General features: G+C 34.5%; 1 protein-coding gene across 1 annotated transcript; it reads right to left on the reverse strand.

The window, feature by feature from the left end:
- Nucleotides 1-12890: 12890 nt before the first annotated feature.
- On the reverse strand, nt 12891-19968 carry LOTGIDRAFT_187193 (hypothetical protein). Its single transcript, XM_009052324.1, has 10 exons — nt 19924-19968; nt 18061-18123; nt 17646-17834; nt 16898-16973; nt 16392-16472; nt 15924-16007; nt 15692-15798; nt 14457-14596; nt 14093-14241; nt 12891-13573 (listed from the first exon to the last, which is right to left on the reverse strand). The coding sequence occupies exons 1-10, from the start codon at nt 19933-19935 to the stop codon at nt 13443-13445; spliced, it is 1032 nt and encodes a 343-aa protein (XP_009050572.1). The 5' UTR covers nt 19936-19968; the 3' UTR covers nt 12891-13442.
- Between the last annotated feature and the right edge of the window lie 7543 nt (nt 19969-27511).

Consider the following 27511-nt stretch of genomic DNA (forward strand, 5'->3'; position numbering starts at 1 on the left):
TGTTAGACCGGTTAATGATAGCATATAAACGGTCTCTTTTCTCAAGACTAACAGACTATCTTGGAAGAGTACAATAACCTTGATAAATGTCAACGTTAAATACCATTCGTTTTGCTTCATCTACATTGTCATAGATACTGTAATTAAAGCAGGAATAAAAAACAAATTATCTTCACTTAAATGCTTCGAGTCTTTAATAATACGCATTGATTTAAGTGCTCATTTTAACATCAAAGAATGTGAATGGAATCGATTAGGTAATTTTTAAGTTTTACAATTTGATTCTAGTTGGTGCAGAACACCATATTGTTAGTATGTGGCTGACATTTTGCCGTCTCAACTTCCGGTAGTAAAGCATGACATGAAAAAATCGTGTGATATGAACTAATTGCGTCATAGAGTTAGGACTAAAATCTAATATTATACATTAAAGTAACAGAAAGACAACCCTCATCTCAATACCAACGAAATCAGATACATACCAAAAATGCATACAATAATAGCGAGCACAGCTATGATAGTTTACACTAGTACCGTACAGTTATATGTTAAAAGTTATAGATTTATTTTTCGGGGAAGGGAAGGTTCAAGATTCCCAAATGTACAAACCTAGAATTGAAATACTGTACACAAGATTAAAATATGTGACAGTTTTAATCTTAAACTTTGTTTCTTTCCAGAGCTTTCAAATTATATAAATTGAAAATAAGGGCATTGCAAAAACAGTTTGAAACACATGATTATCGAAGAATAATTAAAATGGTCCTACCTTATCCGATTAAGCTAGTACTCGACGCAATCACAACAATTATAAAGTTCTATTATCAGCCTAGAAAGCTGAGCTGTACACCGAGTATGTAGTGGCAGTGTAGAGAGTTGTTAAGGAACTCAGCACTATCGTTATGTTTTAATAACACTGGCAGTATTGGCAATACATATGTCGTACTTCTTGTTGAAGTCCGAAGTCAATAATTATCGATATATAAACAAGTCTATAATGATGAAGGGAAATGTTTATTTACAGTTTTGTGTATAGATTATACACGCCATATTCAGCTACATTGGACATAAGTTAGTCAAAAATAATATGCTATTTAATAATTTTTTTAATTATAATTTGGAAATGTTAAATGCTGATGCTCATGTTACAAATAATGCTAAAACTCTATGCTTTTCATATATTTTTCCAGTTACATCCATCCAATTTTTTGATTTACAGTCAGGACCTACGAATTGGTTTAATTTCACTATAACATTTCATAAGACATGTCCTTAATTTAAAGGCAGACATATCTTGACAACCAACAATCATTGTAGTGAGTGTGTCTAGCGAATAGATCGGTCGATACACATGTTTGGGGGATTCTCCTTTAAATACGGCTTTATATGTGCTAATGCTTTAAATCATTTGGTTTTAAACTTATCAATGAGCTCTTGATTTATGCGTTTGTAAATGTACAATAAATTGCAATGGTTTTTTAACATTGTAGATTTAAAAATAAAATATATTTAAAATTCTATTCATCATACGAACTATCACTTTCTAAATAAAATGCAAACTTAACCACAAAATGTTCAAATCGTGATACGAATCATGATTACTTGTGACTGAGAGTAAAGTTTGTTCAGGGAAGAAGAAATTTCTTTATTTAACGTAGGGAATATTGTCAAATCAGCTGGTTTTTTTTGGCTAAAGTTGCATCAACAAGTAGGCTGCAGAACTGTTATTATACAGAAACATGTAAAATAGTCGGCAGTGTAGGAATGAATATAATAAGAAACAATAATATAATCAAGTATTAATCTACCATAACATTAAGCCATTATTAAACTATAAATATCTTTACTGCTATAACATTGACCACATCATTATCACTTAAATATATTATACTTATAGTTACTTTTTCATCAAAACTTGGAAATTTGTCAAAGAATCATGTCTCTTTGTAAGGGGTGTATGCAGCGCTCGTACTTAACCTAATCTTTGATTAACTTTGAACTTTGAGTGTGCACCGTTCATACTTTACGAAAGCCATGCTTAACATTTACTTTCAAACGTATAACATGAAAGGTGTAGTTTTTTATACAGTAATTGGAGAAGTATTTATCAATTACGCCGTTTAATTAGCCTTCACCTACAAGCAGTTATTCACAGAACTGTTCGAGATGGGCCCTAATTCACTTGGAATGTTTAGATGATACCGAATTTATTATGGATAGGTATTGATTTAAGAGGCAGGTGTAGTGGATCATGCGATAAAACTTATATTTCATCCGTGTTACAACTTTTTATAACTACCCTGGTATGCATCAGTTCAGTTATTTCAGTTAAAGAATACAATGAGCATCCACATCCGTCTACTGTCAGCATAACTGTCAAAAATATATCAATGGAAATAGCTAGCCACAGATTCTATTTTACATATTATACTTATTTTATACGACAACTAGTTTTCTCCTGTAAATTACATCTGTTTTTTTTTTATAATGAACAGACTGTCCCTGATGATTTGCAAGTCAAAACTACTTTAGATGCAGCAATGGTCGTGATTGTTGCCATGCGAATATCCATAGTTTAGAGAGGCGGATGAAGATGGACGAGGTAACTGATAAAATGCCCTATCATAATCAACCAGACCCCACTGAATATCCATGTATCACTCAACAAAGACAAAGAGTTAGAAGAAATATTTCTGATATTTGACTGTGGGTGCATTTATTCTGTTATCAAAGTGCATATTCCACTTCTCAGTTACACCATGTACTGAATTTTCAATTATTCATTGTTAGATTGTTACAACAGTATTATTTAAATTATTAGAATCACGTTTGTTGAATCTTGGCATTGCACATAAGCACCCTCTCGATTTCTTTTTTATGTATATCTTTCATGTCATTTTCCGTACATTCAAAAGTCCTGCTCATTGAGTGATAAGTAGGTATTCGTTTCTGTGTGATTTGTCCTTTGACTTGATTTTATAGTATTAAATAGCGCAAATGCATGTGTGATTTGATGAAAATTCTCTGGATCTGATGAAAAAGTATTAACAGTCTACCTTACTTTTGGCATAAAACCAATACTTTGGTTATAGAAGAAACCGTGCTTGCCAAATAAAGTTAAGATCAAGTATGACTTTATCTTTACTTTATAAAGGCAATATTTAACTTTAGTCCAAGTGCGGGTGCTGCATACGACCCTGGGCCCTAAGCCAGTACTAGTTAGGTATTGCTTCAAACTTACATATAAAGATCACCGGCCTCGGATTTACACAAAGAACAGGAGACGCTAAGAACCTTATTCAGTTAAAACCTTCTGGAACTAGCTTTGTTAATTTCAGGAGAAGATCGCCGAGGTCATGAACAAATCTTACGGTATTAAAAACGACAAGTCGCATTACATAGCAAACACCTTCGCGTTTGACAAATTTAGAATTGTTCGTTGGTGGTGATTTGAAATAAGATTAATGGGAAGGCAAGTATATGACATGACTAATTCAATAGACGTTTTACATTATATGAATACATAGACTAGACCCGTTGTATAGCGGAAAGGAACATTTTTACAATCGATATTGGCAATAAAAATGAGATTATTTAAGATTAGACACACCACGTAAAGACAAAAGTAAAAAAGACCTATAATGGATGTATCGATTATTTGTGATTCTTATCTCATCAGTTAACCTAGTTCAATAGTTCTTAAGAGACAGTGAATAGGTACAAATACGTTAATTAAAACTATATATATACCATTAAGAAGCTTTCCTTTAATTGAACTCGAACTGAGTGATAAAGTTACAGTTCTTTGTTTAGTGGTATAGGCTGCGACTAATTTTACTATTATGTATTTATTTACTACATATTAATACATTGCGAAATAATTCACACCAATTGATCAGTGTCTGCTGATGAACAAGAATATCTTATTTTCCAAGCCCACAAGCCTGTTTGGCTGGCAAAATCTTAGATCAACTGGAATATCAAGCTAGCAGTGGTCTATCTAGGACGACGGAAACATGTGTGATTTCCGAGCACCAATTGGTTCTGAGTGGTAATCTTCCAGTTGTTCACAATGTTAACGATTGCAACGGATCTGATGAGTAGTCTAGCATCGTTAAACCACCTAAACCTAAGATTTCTTATCAATACAGTCGCTGACAACACAGTTGCTCTCAAATTCTGTCACAAGGTCAACCTAAGTCTTGAACAACTGAGAACACGTTATGACATGGTTAACCGTTCTTTTCAAATTAATAAAGTATAACCAATAAAAACTAACAATCCGAAATCCATAACAACATACGAAACATTGGAAACAGCTAATGAACTTTTCACATAAGGAAGTATATCAATACAAAATTAAATATATTTATAATGTAAAGTTGTATTAGATGTCCAGAAGAGTTAGCATATCCTACATCACTGACCCACTGATACGACTTCTTCGTTACTTGTTTGAGTATTTTCTTGCTAAAATTATCTTCTGTCTATTTCCTTCTTAAAATTGATTACATAATCCAATTGTCTTATTCAAATTCAAAACAGAAAAGCTACTAGGGTGCGAGAAATCGGAATTTTATTTGTTACATTCATTAATAAAACCAAAGCGACTTCGTTAGATTTATTACAATATGGTGTCACTATTGTGGGTCAATAACATACTATTTAGGGTAATGACTGGCCTGTCCAAATATGGTTGATGGTGCGTTGTAAAATATCGAGAAAATATGCTAATAATTGTAATTGATTATAGGTCTGACACACCGTTCCAAGGACAGCTGGTACGAATGAACTCCCAGTATATAGACGATTTTATTGTTTTAAAGTGGTTTACCACAACTACCGGATTTCCGGAACTCGTGGAATGCATTACTAGTAGCTTATGTCACTGCGATACTGGCATCTGTCACGAATACCATCAGTTTACTATAAACTACTAACCTTGTTCTGGTTGTCAAAGTTTATCCTCTGGCAGTTGATATATAATCACAACCGACAGTAAAATATTGCGAGAAAATAATAAGTAATTAATTAATAGATTGCTTAAACGGAAAGAAGCTTTTTGTGTTGCATTTATCATGAGTAAAAAAACGAAGCAGTAGCAGTGTCCTGAGATTGGGGGTACAAACAGGGGACAGACTGACACTACTGTTGAGATTGAGATTCAAAATGCGGCAGTTCTGTGGTAGCGTCATTGAAGTGTTTGAGAGAATTGCCCAAAATAATTTTAAATAATAGTGCATTTTGACACATATTTTGGGGCACAAACGGCCGCCACTGAAACGTAGAAAAACTATCTTGCAGCAAGAAGCGTTGTATTAATCCATTTCGTAGCATTCACAACTATGATATAAATTCAAATTTCCTTTCCATTTAATGAAACTTAATATTTTACAATATATTAGTTACTTAGATTCATTTCACACCTATAATTCCGCATAAAATCTTATCACTTTACGTGAACATGGTTAATACAGCACGGCAGCAATAGTACTTGTAGGACGAGTTCCAGGTGGCAATAGAATCAGCTTGGTATTAATATTAACTACAGACACATTTGTGCAGACAACACATTTCATATACACTAATATATACTACAATTGGACCGATACACAGAATATTAGCTTACTACAGTAATACGCAGGATATCTTTCAATCTGTTTTTGAACAGAGTGCTTTTGTGGCTCAGTGTTTAGAATATATATAACTCTTTCATACTACAATATAACAGTCATCAGAATTGGTTTGGGATTTCCCTGGTAGAGGCAAGGGAGAGAAAAGAGATTAAAGCGTTGTAAAGTTAGTTAATTGCTAATAATTATTGAGATTGATGAGAACATCTCGTGAGAAATACCGTGTAGCCTCAAACCAATACCCTGTCTGAATCATATTGACAATAACTTGATTATACAACCTAGCTTAATTTGAATAGACCTTTAGTTGTTAAAACATAAACTAGACCGTCTTCACACTAGGACATCTTGCTGCTAGATTTATTACAACCCAGTTTTAATTACATTATGTTTATTTGATACAACACTGACAACCAGAAATTATTTAGAATAAATGTTTATTAAGTCCCACAAATCACAAACGCCTTTACGCTTTATTTTTCTTGATGCTATTTATGCTATCTCCATGGATCTTAGCTGGAAATGTGTTATAGCAGATAGTCCAACAATGTTATGGTATTTTACATTGTGTTTAGATGTACAAGTAATAGTTCATCCGATGCTGGATATTGATTTATATTCTTACTTTCGAAACCTTTTCAAAGTTTCTTTCAAAGTTCTCATCTGCTTCTGGCATTTTGTCTGATTTGTTTGGTCGGACACGAATTGATCTTAGAAGGAGTCCACGAATACACTACCTTCACCCAATTTTCCCATTCTTTGAACGAGATTGACGATTGTCTTGCTTTTATAGATTTTTTATTAGTTTATTTAAATCATAAACCATCTGTAATTTGATTGATTTGAGAATTCCATAATTATTTTAGATTCAATGCTGGAAATGTCAATTGTTGAGAGCTAAGATGCATAGCCTAAATTACCATTCCAAGATTTTGAATGATTGAAATGATAAAATATTGCTCTTATCGTATTACAGTGAACATTCCATGATTTATTTGAATCATTTAAATATCTTACCAATAGACAGCCCAAAACCACTTCTAAATATATTTATTAACCATAGACTTAATCTTGGTATTGTCTTGAGCTAAATGTTTTCTAAGAGAATTTATCTATGGCCTTGACAGACTGATAGCAATATATTTGATCGGCCATCCCGACGAAAACAATTAACTTTAAGCGCAATGAGACCTATGAGACTCTATGTTCACAATAATTGCGACAAGACAGACTGTTCCATTCAGTACCATCAATACCCTACCGACTATAGACATGTGGTAAGCTCGCGGTTTTTATTGATGAGTGTTCGGATGTAATGGGGATTTTGAAGGATTCGTCTACGAACAATGATTCACGAGCTAAGAAAACGAAACTAAACATTATGTTCTCATATGCCATGTGGTATGTTATGTCAAATTACCCTAAAATAATGCTTCCGGGTAGCTTTCAGGCCATGTCCAAGCATCATGATGACCAAAACTAATATCTCTGCAAAATCATTTGTATATAAGATATATTGATCAGTCGAGCATCAGCTTTAGGTTCTAGATCCACGGAGTTCCTAAGTATCATTACAGTACTGTAATAGGTTAATCTGTTATGTCAAACCATTATCATGAAAGCGGAAGTCTAGTTTTCTGTTAGTTTGTGAACTGATCGACCTTTTGACATAACCTGTGACCACTTTTCGTGTTAGTTTTATTAGAACAGGTCCCTTTTGGTCTTTATCTTTTGATAAAACAGCCACCATTTATTTGAAAACATTACATGTTAATGGGTGCTTTAAAACCATAAAATGGCGTGTCTACTTGTATTGTTACAGCCTTTACACGTGAGATGACAGTTAATTGTTCCACAGTGGGATCATTACAACATATACCGTATCATTCTTTGTCAAAGCACGCTAGTTATTTAGTCCGCTTGGCTTAACATCCAATGTATCTTAAAGTGATTAAGTAATTGATAGTGTCTTTGATTACTGTGTCGTAAACTAGTTTGAAAGATTGTTTTGTTGTCTTTGTAGGTCAGTGAGGCCAGATTAATTATATATTACTATAGATAATAGAGTTGGTTTATTTTTAATTCAAGGGGCAAAGATAGGCTTAGATAGAGTTATGTTGCTTCTTGAGGATTGAGACTAATTTGCTGCACATATACTGAAGCACATTTTAGTTTGCTTGATAGGTTTTCAGGGACAATTCGTATCCAAGTATAAAGCCGATGTGACTAATAAATATTTAACTACCGAACCGATATCGACCCCCCTCCTTAAATGGGTTTTACTCGACTTTTGGTACAGATTAATACCCTATTGATTACTTCTTGCAGCCGAGAGTTTTATAGTTGATCACAAACTGATCATTTTTCAATAACAGGAATTATTTACAAGAAGCTTACTAACTCATACCAATAGTAGCAGACAAACATAAATGAAGCAGCCAGAATCACGTTACTGCAGGTTACTTGCAAAATGTATACAATGCACGAGACTGGTTAAGCGGGTATCTCTTTTGCAGCATACTACAAAGTGTTCAAAAAGATTAAATTATATGGCATTCGCTCGGCTATACATCACAGCTGAAACAACAGATCCCGATTTCCTTGGTATTGGAGTGCTGTGCAACACGTACTGACCCGATATACCACATACTCGTAAAATTTTAGAACATGTTCAAATCTTATTCTCTTTCGTCAACTGTCGGTGGAATTCGTGAAATATCAGTGATAATCCTTGCAGAAAACCGAGCTTTGTCAAAATGACTGTTGACGTTTTCAACAGAAAAGTGTGAAATTTTGCCACAAGTGATATGGCCATGTGGTGGATTGACCGATATAATGTATCTTTACTTTTATCTCCACGTGCAACTCGGAAAGCTCTTAGCAGAAGCTTGAAATAAATTTGATACAAAATATTTTCATTGCAGGCATATTTTCTTTTGATAGCTTATTTCCGATTTTCTATATATATAAAATAAAAAAAAATAAAGAGATGCCAAAATAATGTTTAAAGTCTCCAAGACAGGCTCATTATTTATTGACATTACAAAGACTTGTGCTTGTCAGTCCATGCATATTAAAACATTTGAGGTGCTATTTGTGTCATGTGGGAATCGCTTATTTCTAACTTTTAAGATTTCTCGGAAAGGTCTGACAACATTGCATGCCCTAGGCAATGAAGTATTCTATTTCCCAGCCATAGCTCTGAATTTAATTTAAAAAATATATCGAATCCACGGAGAATGTTACTCAACAAATTTTATTTAAGCTTACCGGGTTCATTATGTGGTCTATCGGTGCACATAGCACAATTGAGCAAGCAATGTAAAAACGGAAGAAATTACTCCATTGTAAGAACACACCATGCTAGTAAATAGTTTTAAGCCCAACCCACATTGTGTGACAGAAGTCTTCATTTAGACATAAAAGACTATTAAACAACTACAAATGGGCATTTAGGGCGTAAGAGTGTCAGAAGAAGTTGATACAAGTATTTTGTCTGAGTGTTACGTAGCTCTAGGTTAATCAAGTGAGCTCACGCAAAAGTTCTCCACAAGAGCTAGAATGCTTCTAGGGGAGCTCATGTATCGATTTACATACCCCAATAACTCGGGATATGTCTTTAAAAGCTTGATTTGTTATCTAGATCATATTGTGTTAGCTAAATTTTGAACATTATCATTTCCTGAAATCCCTCCCTGACGAATTTGTTAGCTTGTCGGGTAACGAATTTATGAAATTGGTGTTATGAATTAGTAGGATATAAAAATAAAAGCACCGGGAATATCATGTTGTCAAACAACTGACAATCATGATGTCGTTTTGGGATAAAGCTTTAAGATCGGGTTTACGTTGGTTTTCATTTGTAAACAACGAACCGAGATTGTTGTTCCTTTCTCTACTGAGAAAAAACACTGAAACCCAAGTACCTATAAAACTGATCATTTTGAAGTCCTACTTATTTTTGATATCAACTCCAGTTGCAAATTTAAAGCTAGTTTCGAGAAATAAGAGGTTTGAAAAAATCAAGACAGCTCAGAGGTTTAAAAACTAAGAAGCTCAAAAAATGATACAGATAGAAGTTGTTCCAGTAGTATTTAATCTTCATATTTTGGAAAAAAATAATGGATTTAAAGGATTAAACTTCTCGGGTACATCATTCATTATCCTAATCGTCAGATGCTTTATCTTACGTGTCAATGTACTTTGTGTTGGTGATGCCACTCCATATACTGCACATTGAGGTGCAAGGAGTCAAAGTTTCTTTAAGCTTTCAGCTTAAAAATGCCACCCCCGTTCTGTTGGAGGTAAAGAGTCACCCTTTCCGACTGCAATACTAGTCGGATGTAGACTTTCTAGTTGAAAACTCAAGAGACCAATTGCCCACCTGTATGCTTTGTGACTAAAAACTGGTGGCTCCATTTTAATATAGCTTCTCCAGTTCTTTTTACCTTGTCTATATTTTTGACTATATTGGTAGCTTTTCTATTGAGACTGAATCATATTCTGTCAGCATGAATAACCCATCGGTGATTTCTAGTGTCTCCTATGGCATGCTGAATTTCATTAAGTTTGGTTACTGTGACACGTTTACTGCTGCATTGCATGTCTGTAACAATTGGCACTTGTTCCCACTCTGGTGCTATGGTTCTCAAGTATTTTGTGTGTTGAATTAACGGAAACTCACCATACAGAACAGAATATTTTTCATTCATCACCATCATCAAGAATCTAACATAGTTTTGGCTTGACTTGACTTGTTCCTTCTCCCCAACTACATATTTATCAGATGATTTGAAATAGAGTAATAGAGGAAGTCAGGAAATTCTATATAATACTATGGAACCTCTGATGAAAACATTCATGAAATAGAGAGGAAAGATTACACTTGTTGACAACATGCTCTTGTAGTTTAGGTTATATAATTAAAGTTCTAATGATCCGAACCGCTTGACGAAACCCGAAATCCAAAACAACATTTTGGCTAAACATTAGTAGCTGCTCACGAACTATTAGGCCAGTTACACCAATGGAAGGAGCATTTTCGCGATGTTGCTAAACCACCAGTGCTTGAAGAAGCGGAAGAGCTTAACATCAATCTGGGTCCCACCAGCAGGGAAGAAACAGTAAAGATCATGGGGCAGATGAAGAGTTGGGCAGCATCAGGATCAGGCTGCACTCCCCCAAAAGTCGTAAAACAGACCCAAACACCACAGCAGATATCCTTGTCGGCGTCCTGTGAAGCTTCGCAGCTACTGCCAAAACTCTCAAGACCCAACATAATATTCACCATGGTGATTCGGTAGAGGAACAAACATTATTCCGGGACAGGGAGATCATGTATAGACCAGATTGCAACTTGAGCTGGAGTGGCACTCACCACTGTATGCCAACTTCGATTTCAAAAAGAGATTTGACATGTTGGACCGGGCAACAATCTGGCATATGCTCATAAACTATGGAATCCCCAAAACGATTGTCTACAGAGACACCAGCTGCAGAGTCCTCAACAACAGCGACAAGGATGCCTGTTATCTCCTCCAAACTGAGTTTGACTGGTTTATGAAGACCAGCATGGACCCTCATGAGAAAGCTGCTTTAAGATTTAGACTTTGCAGACAACATAGCCCCAAGGCACGTCATGATTTTAACACTAGTGTGGAGAAACGAAAACCTTGTATACTAAGCTCAGACTGTTCAACACAAACTGTTTATTGTACGGTTCGGAAACCTTACAAGTCTTCATCAATACCCGTATGTGCCAAATCCTGTGCATCAGATGGCCAGTAGACTTGGGTTGGTCACACCCTGCATAGAGGACAGGTCCACATACCACGCCGCGCTTTGTACTGCAACCCACAAGGGAAACAAAAGAAGGGACGACCAGTCACCACCTGGAAAAGAACTCTACAAGGCCACCAATCCCAAAATAAATCGAGATGTAAATCTACAGTGCTGGTCCTATGTTGCGACCGGAATGAAAAGGACTAAAGAAAAAGAAGCTATATTTTGCTCTAAATTGAGGAGGTCCTGTAAAATCTAATTGTTACTGGACATCCAGACTTATCTGAACATTTTAAGTTTGGCTGGGTCTGTCATAGCAGACTAAAAGCTCTAGTTCTAGAATTACCTACTTCGGTATATCGTCGTCATGGAAAAAACTGGCAATGACTCGCGACCAAAGTGTTCAAGATGGGTATGATTGGGGACCAAAGAGGATCATTGGGGAACACTGACTTCACAGACAATAGCGTCATAATTCCTCGTGTAAACTCATATAGTGCCAAGAAAATCATATTCATATTAAAGTTCTATTATCATCACATTACTTAATTTTACATAACTAGGTTTTGTGTGTAAGCTAGCATGAAGCGGCCATGGCGGATGTGGCGCCAGGCAGTGATGGTTACTCTCCTGGTTACCTGGTGCCATATATCAGTTGAAATGCTTCTTCATTATGATAAATAGACTTCCTCATATCTTATATGTGCTGGTTTTTGGTCAGATGTTTGTATGATAACATTTTTTGTTTAACCTTCATACCTTACCTGTCTTCAGTAGCCCACATGGTGCAGAAAAGGACGTTAAACTCCATTAATTTCATTTTCATATTTGTTTTTATATTGCGTGGCAATGGCGTGTGTGTTTCGCCAGGCAAGGTATGCTTACTGTTTTATACTGTTTTTTTTATGATATACTTCCTCACATGATATTCTCAGAGGCTGCAACCACTATATTGCCAATGTGTTGTTTTGGAGTTCGGGTTTCGTTTTGCGGTATGGATTGTCAGTATTTTATTTTCTTTAGATTCATTTATCACTTATACACTGTATATGCTGGTGAAACTATCAGCTTTTAAAAAACGAGAATTTGTATTGGGAATAAACTTAAAGCTTTATAGTGTTCAATACTGATGCATATCTAATCGACCTAATGACTCGAAAGAGATGATTGGCATACTGCAACCGACTTAAATACTGAATACGGGATTAGCCATGTATGAGATTGCAACAAAGACGACAGCTTTACAGGCCTTCTTTTTACGGTCCGGGGGTTTATTATGACATCAAATCTATTATAGGCGCATTCCATGACACTTTGATCTGCATAACTAACAGATGGATGATGCCATTTCGACTTTTTTGGGGTCCTGGGTTGCGTGAGCATCTTTTCTTACAGTGTCTTCCTGCAATTCCTTATACTCGATAACAATTACAGATCTCGTTGGATATAATAAACAAAAAAAAAAAAAAACTCATGGGATGCTTAAAATTTTATGACTGTAATTTTTATGTAACAACTTTCACAAGTATCACACAAATTCAATAATTATAGGCCTAAGGAAAATCATAAACCAGTGATATGCATGTTCATGAAGCATCATAAATGGTGGGCGCCTTATTATACACATGCATTTTAAAAGTGTAAAGTGTACCCTTCAATGTGTATGAGGAATGTTAATGTTCTCCTGCAGTTCTAATAGAAGCGTGAGCAAACTTTGACACTACAGATTGGAAATGTTATTTAAGACAAACAGTATTTACGACAATGACGTCATAATCTGGTGAAATTCAATGAAAGATAAAACCTTGTTTGAATCCACTTCAGCAACTCTAATCCAATGTCTTAACATACATTTTTAGTATTGATATACCTTAGCATAATCACATATAATATTTTACGCGCTTACTCCCAATTTCATGGAAATTACTATGTTAACTTATATATTGACATCTCACTTTCTTGTTTTATTTATGCGACAGCACAAAACAGCTGCAATTCTACACCATTGATAAGAAAATATCACCGAGTTCATTGTGTCTCTTCATCAATTAGTGTTTCGATCTCTGATTTCAAACAATCATCATCCACCATCACGTCTACATTATATTTTACCTTCTTATCCCGAGCCCAACTAAAACTGTTGTCAAAACAAATTACATCTGAAATACGTCGGAGAACATTTATAAGTTAAAGTTATAATATGCTCTACGTACAGCCAACAATATGGGAATTATTAAATCATTACTTGCCTTTATTAGAATCTGTCATCTACACAAAGGTTTCTATATCCAAATAGACAACGCACCGTATCTGCCCTTACTCACCGAATCTGGTTCTATCGCACTTACATTTTATCAAAGCTCTTATCGAGCACCATTATTGATGCTTAAAAAATCATAATTGAGAGTCATCAATGACAAGACATATCGTGCCTGAACATAGTTTAACTTACCGGTACTTCATGGACGTTGAATAGAAATATAAGATAAACAATCCGTTCGTGATGGTTTTCTGCTTATGGGTGAGGTTTTTGAACAACAATAGTTTACTCAATGTCAATGTATACTTTACATCGAGTCATGTATCAACGAAATATTAATCAAAGTAAGAGATAAGGGACGATGGAACAACTAGCACCGTTTATCAAATAAATAATCAAATGAAAAAAGAAAACTAACATGTGCCGGTTTGTTTACAGGTATAAGTTCCATCTTGGGGTACCATATGACTGTTAACCCTTTCACTTTCAACGACTGGTACAGTTTTACCATCTTCTTGTATCAAAACACCAAATCCAATATCAAAATCTTCAGTTTGAAACTCCCAGCTGAATATAAATATCTTAACAAAGATCAAAACCTTCTGTTGAAATCAAGACAACTTCACTGCCAACTCTAATGAGATATCTTTTAAGAGCATATATAACTTCATTTGAATTATTGGTTCCTCTTGATAATTCTTATTGACTGCCGTGTCCAACAGTCTTATGTGATTTATACAAATTAGAATAAAATACAGATTTATTATGTGCCATAACCCTACCTTAATATAGTATTTATTTTATCCACTTTGAAAAATAAATTAACTTTTTCTCCATTTGGCACTACTATTTCCTTAAATTGGCTCATATCTTGATTGTCTTTTAGATAGTAAGATTGTGGTACCACGCCGCCTTGACAGATCTAAAATACGAATAAAGGGAAATAACCTCAATATATAACTTCATTCTCTAATCCACTAAAACATTTTATGCAAATGATGTATTTAGAAATCTTCTTTCTCTCTACCTTTTGGGGTTTTTGCATGCCTATTTTGGAGTAATTTTTGGTCTAGATTTGGAATTCGATGCCTAATATTGCATTATTTGTGAGATAATGAGAGACTTAAAGGCGGAAGGATAATTCTCGTCGTTTTGTAAGATCAATATGTGTATTTTGCGTTCATTTAAGAAATGACCTGAACATTTATTCAGTTTACAGATGTATAAACAAAAAACCTGTGCACACTGTTAACACTGTGGTTAAATATTTATTTAATGTAACAACAACTTAAGGCGCATAAATACATAACATTTTAACATAACGTTAATGAACTGATACTAACAATAGAGCTAGAGTACAGCCAATCAGCAATAAGTAATATTCATAGTCTACTGTCTGAAAGTTGCTTGATTGGCCACGTTGAAAGTGCAATTATTGAAAGACGAGTTCGAAATAAGTCTAGAATTCATGATATTGTTGAAATTTGGAATCTCGACTCAAGACGTAGAAACAAGCGACATAGACGCCATTTAGTGGCCACGTCAATCAAACTCAATGATAAAAGTAGTCAGTTATAAGGCGGAGCTTATATTTACATTCTGTTTACACAGATATAAACCGGATGCATGTGACCACTCTTGTCCAATTATATTGCGTGATACCGTGTAAACGGAATCGGAATTTAATTATTAAATGTTATAATGATAGGATGGTTATTTGTTGAGATCGTGAACTATTTCAGCTTAAACCAAACTCGCAGTTGCCAAATGACAAGACTAAAGCGTTTTTTAGGCATCAAATCTTATGCGTTTATGACGAAAAGATCCAATTCTTGTATTGATGGCAAGTTCTAGTTCACTATCATTAATGGTACTTAAATGGTCTACTAAATAAAACGATTTTTCAAGTTTTGCAAAAAGTAGAGTCGATTTAGTCCTCCTTTGTGACAGCAATTAGCAGCAACCGTTAAAGACATTGCCATTACTAACTTTTCATTTATTAAAAAAAGATTCATACCAATGATTCACATTTTGGGTTACCATCAGCATCTTTCATTTTACCACCAAGAAATACTGGAAGTTCTTCTGGATCAATGTATTTTAACAGCGTTTCTGTATAGTTTGCTAGAATAACAAGATGCAAGGATTCATGGGTTCGCATAATTCGGTTGTTCATAAGGTTTTGTTAGTCTGATATTAGCAATGATAGTTTTTCTCAAACAAAAGATATGCATGCAATGACTACTTACATCCAAGTACATGTATTTTAAGTTTCATATCTTCACTTATTAATGGGCGACATATCTTATATAAGACCGGAAATATAGATGGTGCTGTAATAGACAATGTAGTTTAGCTAGTATTAACGAAGGTAGTCAAGAATATATAGCTATACAACACAACCAAAGGATCTGAACTGGTTTCTGAATGCTGACACAAAATCGAGTTGCTTGCAAAACTTAAGGACACATGTTGAAACGGACCAGTTGACTGAAGATAGCACAGTGCGAAACTCTACGTAATAGCATGTGTTCTGCGTTTTAATATTCCTAGCTATACATTAGCTTTCATTTCAATTCCTGACAGATCTTTGGCTTCACTTTCGTTTGAAACTGCTCTTAACGGCACTTAATTTAATACTGTTTGAAAGAGTCTACTGGGAACATTTTGCAGACTCGGTTAATTATCAATGAGGATCTGCTAACATATCAGTTTACCGTTTACTACAAACATCCTCTTTAACAATTCAGGATAATTATCTTCTAATATAGACACTAGATGCATGTACATCTGTAAGCCTGAAACCAGATAATTAAAGGTCAATATTTGTGAGGGGATTTGAGGTTAAAGGTAAGAAAAAAATGATCATATCAGAAGCTGTCTACTTCAAACTGCTCATTACCATGGAAAACAATATTTTTGATCGACCTATTTTTGAATTTGTATGACTGTCTCAGATGCCTTATTATAGCATTGGTGTTTCATTACTTTGAGCTTAATGGATAATATTACATCGAAAAAAGTACCAGCGCAGTGTAATATAAACATTATAACCACAATAATCTACCTTTATAAATGGGGGAACCCATTCTTCAAGACATCATAATTCAAATCTTCTCTTAAACCAAATTACCCGAAAACTCAAAATATCTCGATATTATTTTTGTCAAACAGGTTAAAACAGTTATCGATATCAGGCTTTGAAAGATGGCGAAGACTTTACCTGGTTTCCATAACATTTTACTGCTGACACCTTCCATATCAAATATAACTGTTAACTGATCAACTTTCTTACCAAGCTGAAATATCACCAAGAATTAGTCAAACAATGTACTTATAAAGCATTACAGAGATGACATGATACAGCTATTATGATCCACCCACTCATTCTTCGAAGAGGTTGTCTCCCCTAGAGATGTCAGAAGAGTCATTGGGACTTCAGATTCCATTACATGCCAATGATCAATCTGACATTATTAATTCCTTCTTCTTTAAGCTCTCGGGTAAAAAAGTGATTTTAAGGAAGATCCACAGCAATAAGTATCCCCAACCAGGCTGAGGTTATCCACTATTACTTAATAATCTTGCAAATACCTTCGGATTTTTCAACCCGGTTTCCCCCTGTCAGTGATGCAGGTGAGAGGGGCTGACATGGAAAAACCGTCTAGTCGTTCGGATGGGACAATAAACCGAGGCCCCGTGTGCTACAGGCTGTGCACGTTAAAGATCCCTCGACAGTTGGAAATCGAAAAAGAGTAGGCTAATGCCGATGTCCTACCAAAATTTCCCTCATTGTACCCTGCATGGCGTTGCTCGTCTTCATTAGCCCACATGGTGCAGAAAAGTAGGACGTAAAAAACTCCATTCATTTCATTTCATTTCATTTCATAATCTTGCACCTAGATAACTGGCTTCACTTCACTATACACTAGACTCAAAATCATCGATTTAATTAATCATTGTTTCCCCACCTTCTGAGATTGTTTCCTACAATCCTCTACTATCATTTCACATTGTAAGATTTTAGTTTTCTCCATATCCATCTTTCTAGCTGAATACATTAATCCCTTCATATCTAGTCTACCAAATAACTCAATGCGTATAGGTGAACCATCTTTATCATGTCCACATAAACCACCAGCTAAATATTTCTGTAGAACCTAAACAGTCAAAATGAAGGGGTGACATGCATTTGATTAGGTCGACCACCACTCGTGTTTTGTAATTTGAACAGCTACATTGACCCAAACATCCCCAAGTGACAAACCCATCAGTGAGATGACAATTCCCCAATGAATTTGTTGCTGCCAATAAACAGCTCCACTTCTTTGTAGTTTGACAAACCTTAACCATAAGCATCTTAAATATATAATGAAAAAGTCATACCTCTGGGGGTGTAAAATACTTCAAAATATTATTTACATCAAATCTGTCTCTTAACTCGACATTCTGAAATAGTGATAGTACGAATAATACATTCGCCTAATGTATCAAAAGGCATAATTATCATTCGTTTACGTTGTAAATAACTTTTGACCAAATAATTGATGATTAAAACTATGACCTCCCTCATTGCCATGACTATTTCAATTGATCATCCTTTTGATTCACAAAAGAAAAGTAAAGGATATTTGTTGATACATATGTAAAGTGTTGATAGACTAATATGATTGAGTTAGTGGTCCACAACAAATGGCACAAGACTGTTTAGTCGCTAGAATGTGATTAATAATTCCTAATTTGTATCATTGACACTAATCTAATCTAATGACATAAGATTATTGATATTACTACAAAATCAGTGCTATATCACAGTTCATCAGATCAATAGTTGCTCATTGTTATGGTTAACATGTTGGAATTTTTGAATCATATATATTGTGAGTTTATTTTTAAAAGATGAAATGGAGAGTTAAGTTTTGATGTAGATTTTTCCTGCCTTTGATAGTAGGCGGTATAAAATATTTAGAAAATATGTCTGCTTCATAAACGTATTCTGATTATCACTGTTTCTAAGGTTATAAGGTGTACTGGAAGATTGTAGAAGGTGGGAAAGAAAAGCAAGAGTTTGATTATTTAAAATTCTGAACATCAATATAAGTTTGTGCCTCTTCATTCTCTCTTGTAAAGTTGTACATCCTGTTTCTTCATATATTATTTTCTGATGGCTGGTGCCTTTCACAGCGCCGCATATAGTTCTGTTCTAGTGCAACTGAACATTTTCTAATATTTTGGTTAATTCTCCCATCCCAGATAACATCACAATATTAATTACTTCATATTTCAACCTATTTAAGGATGTCTTATAAAAAGATTTTCACATTTCTTAAACAGAAAACAATAAGAAAAATTCTATTAACGATAAATGAAGGTAATTTTTATTATTAAGAAATGGATTGTGTAATAAATAGCTAGTTCTTTTTAACCATCTCAGAAACACGTGCCACCCAACGTGTTTGTGGTGTCTTCAAAATCAATTTCGAAATCAGAATTTATAAAAAAAGAAAACAAAAAAAAAAGAACGATAAAAAATAAATTTTACTGAAACTGAAGTAAATGGTGTTCTGTCTGAACAAATTTCTAAATTGACTCATGTGCTCGTGGTTGTTTGTCTGGACCATCACTTTGGTATGTTCATCTTGAATGGAATTTTTCTATTAATTGAACAGCATGTCAAGGAATTGTTTGTTTCCCATGTCTAAAATGTTATATTTGTCTAATATTCAAAATCACTGTCACCACAGATTCCTATTCTTATATCTCTCATAAACACCACCATCACAGATGGACAAAAAAACCTATTATTAAAACTAAATTTTATAAAAGATGTATCCATTGCTTGTGGTTATTTGTCTGGGGCTGAAGCATCTCATGTTATGTTTAATTCTAATGAAAGATTCTGTAAACAACTTCTGTATTGAGTTATATTCATTTATTGAGAATAAAGAATATTTTTTGTTTGACGATAACGATTTGGTAATCATGTAACGTTGAGCAAAACTCCCGCCTAGAAAATTTGACTAATAAATGATGGTATATCTATGTGTCCTCCGTGTTACAAACGACTGCTGTGCTGCAATTTTGTTAGTTTCTGTGTTTTATTGACAAGGTTATTTCTTGGTGATGACTATTGATCTCAAGCTACTACAACTTCTTTGAATACAAGAAATTTGAAATGGCACAATCCTGATAGTACATGCCAGATTTGTAAATGTCATTCAAAATACAAAAATAAAAAATAACACTAACTTCACGAAACATAGCTTCTGCTTTCTTTACGTCAAATTGCCTCGCTGGAAAATAAATTATTTCCTCGTTAATACAGGAATAACAGACTTTCTTATAAAAATTACGAGCAGGCATTGAAAAAAAAATCCCATGACATTTACCGTAACCTTTTCTATCTGGCTAGATTACGTTACTCATTTCTTCTATTTCACGCAAGTCTGTGTTAAAATACTAGCATTTAACTACGACCCATTACTAATTTTGAGTAAGCGATTGACTGGCACACCTTCACAATTTCAAGCTATTAATTACTGCGTCTTATACCTTGACTGCACCTTTCTTGTACCAATGCAATACAATGCAATTATTTCAATGGATTGAATGCTAGCTAATACAACCAATCGAAGTTCTCCACAGAAAGTCGGTAATAAGCCATAATGTTAACGTTCTTTTTGTCGAGGGCTCTGTTTGACTGTGTTCACTGGCGCACAATTAAATCCAATCGCTACATTCTGTGGCTCATATAGTGTTTGTTATCACCCAAGGATGAACCCTATTGAATATCAGTAAAAATCGAAAAGTATGAGTTATTGCTCGAAAACACTCTAGAAGGCACAATTTGTGAAAAATTTTGACGAAACTTGGTTATCACCAAAGGATAAACCCATTTGAAAATCAGAAATATCGGAAAATATTTAGTATGAGTTACAGCCCCTGTTCCCCTGTAAACACTCTAGTAGGCACAACTCTTGACAGATTTTGACGAAACTTGGTGAAATTGTTAATTATCACCCATGGATGAACCTTTTCGAAAATCAAAAAAAGTTTCTCAGGAGTTATTGACCTCGTTCTTAAAAACGCTTTCAAATTTTAGCTTTTAAACACTAAAAGGCATGATACCTGCTGGAGTTTTACAAAACTTGGTTTTATTATTGAACACGTTTTCAAGGACAAGGGCAATAACTCATATCCAATATTATTCACTATCGCCCCAAAGAAGTGTACGACTGAAGGTTGAATATTTCATACTGGTGATTGTTACTGTTAACAGTAATTGTTAAATATTTTTATTCAACATCAAAGCTGCCAGTGGGCATTTAATAACTTGCCTGGCAAGCTATCTTTGAGAATGGTTGTGCATTTTATGAAGATTTGGGGTCCTTCCCTTCAGTTTAAAGTTGATTTTATGCCCTTCAAACATTGGTATTTCAAACCTTAAACATAAGATGAATGGATCAATCTCTGTCAAACTTGACATATCAGAAGACAATTATAATGCGAAGAAAATAATGTTTTTGGGTTTTTTTTTCATTTTTGTTTATTCGTTTTGGTGGTAACCACGGAAATGTAAAAAAAGTAAGTGAAAACAACAAAAATTTCCAGGGACCAAACTAATTGGAAGTTTCTAAAACGATGAACAGTATTCTCTTCCTTATGGAATAAGTTTTCTTAAAACACCAAGATTGTCCACTTCACATAATAAATGGCTGAATAATCGTGTGTCAACCAGGGCAAATTTTTATACGCAATTGAAATTTCAGCAAAAACTAAATAGAAAAATTAATTCTTACTTTTATTTCCTTTTTACATTGATTATATTTAAAGTAATAACGATCATCTGTATTCTGGGCCCGAAAGTGATTAATTCATTAACCGTTGTGTTGAGCAACAGGCCAAACAACCTACAGATTTCACAGTCTCGTTTTATTATCATCTGGCCATAAACACATCGTCACGTGAGGGAATTCCCTTTGTTGACAAATACCGCTTTTTTTGATTCAGTATCCCGTTCTATGTCATTTTGTTACTGCTTTCTAAAGCTTTCTACGCGCATTTTTCCTTTAAATTGTGAATACAACAGAGCAACAGGCCTAGGCCTGTTCGTGACATGATTTTTTTCTCGAACCCTAGCCTGGGCATACAACGAATCAATATACTCCCATCCAACATGTTTATTGATGCAACAAGAAACTTTTACCAAATTTTCTGAGATCAGTGTTTAAGACATAAGGCAACAAAACACTCAAATTGTGGAAAAGTTTATGTTTCAACACAATCCCATAAAATTATATAAAAAAGGTATGAACATTGATTGTAAACTGAGAGAGTTACATGATTTACGTTTATCAATTGACAAAGACGATAACTCGAATTACGTCTTCGTCGCTAACTACCCACATTCAAGGCAAGATTCATTCCACTCGGCTGGATGAGAAATTTGAACTGGGAAATTGACCAACGGAAATAAACCGACAAAATTCGTCGTTAAAGACACCATTTTACTTACCTTTCAGCCATTTTAATAAATCATTATCACTTTTCCCATCACACAACACTTCTAATTTCTCCTTCAGCTGAATTCAAATCGTAAATTAATAGTCTTTTCAGAGGTTTATTTTGTGAATTGATGTGATGACATGATTATCTTATTGGATGTTGATAATCACTAAAATACAATTGAATATTAAGGATGCTCACGATTGATATTTACACAACTGATGTTGAACAGACCTACAGAATTTTCCACAAAATACAACCAAACAACGAACAATGTAACACGATGCAAACCAATGAGATATTCAGAAACAAACCAATAAATTTCTTTGGTTTGAACATGTTAGGATTAACCAATTTTCAGAAGACTATACAAAAATATGAATTAATCAGAAAAAATATTTGTTTTTGAAAAGTTTTTAAAAGATACTCAGCAACAAACCAAGCTATTTTACCATACATGTTCAGCCTACCAACAGATCTGCCAGTTTAAGAAGCTCATTAGCTTACCTTTGTTAATACTAGTTCCTCTTTTTCTCTCTGTTTTCTCAACTGTTCTTCACACTGTTGTTTTTTCATTTTGTTTGGCGTCTTCCTCTTCCAATTTACCGATCATTTGAACTGGAAAATACAACAATAGTTTTAGTATCACATGCAATTCCTCATCCCATCTTGTTATCCTTACAATTTCTGTTTTGCTGAATTTGGACTTAAATACCACAGTCTATGTACAATACAATGGGTAATGGACAGTTTTTCAATTGTTTTATTTGGTCAAACTATGTCATTGAAGTAGTGTGTTTGCCAGGTAATAATCAAATGATATCACAAATTTATAATGATGGTTGACGAAAACTACGCGAAATCTTACCATGAAAATATTACTAACAGAACATGTCAGTCACAATAAGCTTTATAAAAAAAAACTGTCTGCATACAACTGTCATCAGAAATACGTTTTCACACGAAAATCAGTGAGCTCTATTAATTAAAATGACTAGAATGGACCCACCCGTATTATTCAAATCAGCTGGAAAAGCGCATTACCAGATTATATTTTCAACGGAAAAGACTCTTAATGGCGTTGTGTCACGCAACTGTAGCCTGTAATTCATTATATGAGCATGGAAATCAATAGAATGGATCACAGACCATTTTGGGAAATAAATTGCTTGGATATAAAACATGGAGATCATTAGATTGGAATACATTCGATATTTCTTTTGAGAAGGCAATAACTTGGTAACATGAGATAGTAAAATTAGGACCGTTGAAAACCGAGATGCTCACAGATTGTAGTAGACGTTACAAACCGAGTTTTCTCAGATTGTAGTAGTCGTTGAGAACTCAGTTTCTCTCAGATTGTAGCAGTCGTTGAAAACTCAGTTTTTCTGAGATTGTAGTAGTCGTTGAGAACTCAGCTGCTCTCAGATTGTAGCAGTCGTTGAAAACAAGGTGCTCTCAGATTGTAGTAGTCGTTGAAAACAAGTTGCTCTCAGATTGTAGTAGTCGTTGAAAACTCAGTTGCTCTCAGATTGTAGTAGTCGTTGAGAACTCAGTTGCTCTCAGATTGTAGCAGTCGTTGAAAACTCAGTTGCTCTCAGATTGTAGTAGTCGTTGAGAACTCAGTTGCTCTCAGATTGTAGCAGTCGTTGAAAACTAAGTTTTTCTGAGATTGTAGCATTCGTTGAGAACTCAGTTGCTCTCAGATTGTAGTAGTCGTTGAAAACAAGTTGCTCTCAGATTGTAGTAGTCGTTGAAAACAAGTTGCTCTCAGATTGTAGTAGTCGTTGAGAACTCAGTTGCTCTCAGATTGTAGCAGTCGTTGAAAAGTAAGTTTTTCTGAGATTGTAGCATTCGTTGAGAACTCAGTTGCTCTCAGATTGTAGTAGTCGTTGAAAACAAGTTGCTCTCAGATTGTAGTAGTCGTTGAAAACTAGTTGCTCTCAGATTGTAGTAGTCGTTGAAAACTCAGTTTTTCTGAGATTGTAGTAGTCGTTGAGAACTCAGTTGCTCTCAGATTGTAGTCGTTGAAAACCCAGTTGCTCTCAGATTGTAGTAGTCGTTACAAACCAAGTTGCTCTCAGATTGTAGTAGTCGTTACAAACCAAGTTGCTCTCAGATTGTAGTAGTCGTTGAAAACTCAGTTGCTCTCAGATTGTAGCAGTCGTTGAAAACCCAGTTGCTCTCAGATTGTAGTCGTTGAAAACCCAGTTGCTCTCAGATTGTAGTAGTCGTTACAAACCAAGTTGCTCTCAGATTGTAGTAGTCGTTACAAACCAAGTTGCTCTCAGATTGTAGTAGTCGTTGAAAACTCAGTTGCTCTCAGATTGTAGTAGTCGTTGAGAACTCAGTTGCTCTCAGATTGTAGCAGTCGTTGAAAATGCAGTTGCTCTCAGATTGTAGTAGTCGTTGAAAACCCAGTTGCTCTCAAATTGTAGTAGTCGTTGAAAACCCAGTTGCTCTCAAATTGTAGTAGTCGTTGAAAACCCAGTTGCTCTCAAATGGTAGCAGTCGTTGAAAACCCAGTTGCTCTCAGATTGTATTAGTCGTTGAAAACCCAGTTGCTCTCAGATTGTAGTAGTCGTTGAAAACCCAGTTTCTCTCAAATTGTAGTAGTCGTTGAAAACCCAGTTGCTCTCAAATGGTAGCAGTCTTTGAAAATCCAGTTGCTCTCAGATTGTAGTAGTCGTTACAAACCAAGTTGCTCTCAGATTATAGTAGTCGTTACAAACCAAGTTGCTCTCAGATTGTAGTAGTCGTTACAAATCCAGTTGCTCTCAGATTGTAGTAACCATAGTTGCTTTCAGATTGTATTAGTCGTTACAAACCCAGTTGCTCTCAAATTTTAGCGGTGGTTGAAAACTCAGTTACACACATATTCGAGCATTGCCTAGATTGAATGTCAAATGAAACTTTAGAGCACCAACGATAGAGTACCAAAGCTTGCGAGACATCAATGTGTTATGACGCATTATGAAATTAAGAGTGAAAATTATAAAAGTCGTGAGAAAACTGACCACATCATGCATAAATTACTTTGTTTTAATAATACAAATAATTCATCTTACCTATACATTCTCCTACTGCTACAGCCATTAAAATAAAAACAACAACCAATATAATAATAATGACCATTTTAACATCAAACCACAATGTATAGTACTGTTTTGTAGATCTTTGAAAATTGATAATATGCGTGGCTGTTGATAATGTCCAAATCTTGTTCACATGTTTTAAATGGTCAATTCATAATTGATTAAAGTAGGATGACCATACATAGTAAGTCACCAGTTGTGACAGTCTTTCACAATCAAGATGTACAAATATGTCCACAAATATCGGCACTCCTTTCCTCAAATACAGACGAAGAAGAGCGAAACCATTCAACAAAAATTCAGATCACTTTCAGTTAAATATCCGTACAGGCAACACCACGTTTTATACTAGGAACTTGTCATTAAGCATGAGAAACAACCGTACTTATATTATATAATCGATTATTTCTGTGTAGTATCATGAGTCTGTTGATATACAATACTCACGATACACGATACACTATACAAATTAACGTAGTAATTTCTTGTGTGTAATTGTGTGTAATAAGGTCACAGATTATAAAATCATTGTTATTTAGTTTTCTCAAGACATCTATCCTGTGGCAGCAGCAGCTTTTTCGAAACAACATGGACTATTGGCTTCAAATGAGATTTGTATGACCGACTCACCAGAACAAATAATAAGCATAAACCCTAGTCGTTTCTGTTAGCAGGATGTGTAATAAAAATACGTACAGGCAAGGCAATTCCGTTAATCAGAATCAAAAGTATTGCATAATCCAGAGTGAAAGCTGTATAATAGTCCTGCGAAGAGAAGTTCCATCAGGTGTTTCGAAAAGAGTATTGCGCGACACCCGCCACTACTATTTAAGTCAATATGAGATCATTATATCAATTTATGCCTGACCAAACAAATTAGCCAAGATGCAATAAACAGATTTGTAAAATTTGTCCAGCAGTTCACTATAACGACCATAAATTTCTTAAATGAAGTCTGTGAAGTTACAGACTGTAACAATTTTGTTCTGCTCGAATTTGACCACTCACTTTCTCCTGTAATCGATATGAGGTGTTATTTTATCGGTGCAGTGCAAATGACTCAGAGCCTTAACATTTTTATCATAATTATATATGAATTTTGCAATTGTTTTTGAGGAATTCTAGTAAAATATTCTTCGATGTGGTCGAGCTAGCGTAAGAGATGGCGGCGTGTAGAAAATAAAAGTACAAAGAATTAGCCTAGGTGAAAATTAGGTGATAATTCTTGTAATTTCTAATTAAAAACTTAAAAATAATTTCCACGTAGGTGATAATTCAATGAATCTTGTAAAAATGGTTTTTAATTAAAAATTCTTCAATTATCACCTAGGCGAAAATTAAAGTTTTTAAAAAAATTACAGGAATTATCACCTAATTTTCCCCTAGTTGAAAATAATTATCACCAAGGTGAAAATTAAAGTTTTTAATTCAAAATTACCAAAATTATCACCTAAGTTTTTAATTCAAAATTTATTTTCACCTAGGTGAAAAATTTTCACCAAGTAAAAAAAAATTTTTTTATTCAAAATAAAAAGTAGAAAATGTCGTATGTGAGCCACCGTACTTATTGAACTATTAATTTTTTTTCAAAATCTCTCAGGAGTCTTTGTAGTCTGTAGACATCAAATAAAATATATCTTTAGCGAAAATCATGTTCATATTTTTTATTTGCAAAACAAATTTCTTTTTCTTTTTTTGTCAAATTCGGCATAAGGCGTTTGCCTTGATGAAGTTACGGCCCTGCCATGATCGAATCTTTAGAGATATCCTGATATAAATACAGTCTGTTCATTGATTACCGTAGTAAAACACTTGTGCCTTAGAAAATAACAGTCTAGGAGTTCTTATTTGATTTACAACAACGAACCAGCCTCTCGTTAGCCAGATTAAAAAATAAGCCTGATGACAAATTAACATTTTCTTGCTCAGTGCGTGGATTGCCAAGGGGTTTAAATAGTCATGAATATCTAGCTATAACTTTTCTCTCTTCAATCTAAAAATAGTCGCTTATTCTACATAATTCTAATTCTAATGAACTCTTTTAAATAGGTGAGATATGATTAAGTCTTTTATGATCGATTGTACTGCATATATAATGTAATCATGTAAATGAACTCATGCGAGCTATATGTCGTGTGTGGGTATTCGAATATGTATTTGTAATGTGTGGGTTCCTCGTCGTGGACAAGAACAAATTAAGGTTGATTACAGTGAAGCAGAGGACAATAGCACAGGCA

The sequence above is a fragment of the Lottia gigantea genome (assembly GCF_000327385.1).
Source record: "Lottia gigantea unplaced genomic scaffold LOTGIsca_18, whole genome shotgun sequence".
NCBI classification, from domain to species: Eukaryota; Metazoa; Mollusca; class Gastropoda; family Lottiidae; genus Lottia; species Lottia gigantea.

Bases quoted from the DNA above. Each gene is read 5' to 3' on its own strand.
- LOTGIDRAFT_187193 (XM_009052324.1), bottom strand. The intron at 16,974-17,645 runs GTGGGGAAACAA...GTGATATTTCAG, and splicing joins GTAGGAAACAATCTCAGAAG to CTTGGTAAGAAAGTTGATCA. The intron at 14,242-14,456 runs GTAGGGTTATGG...ATTTATATTCAG, and splicing joins AAAATAAATACTATATTAAG to CTGGGAGTTTCAAACTGAAG.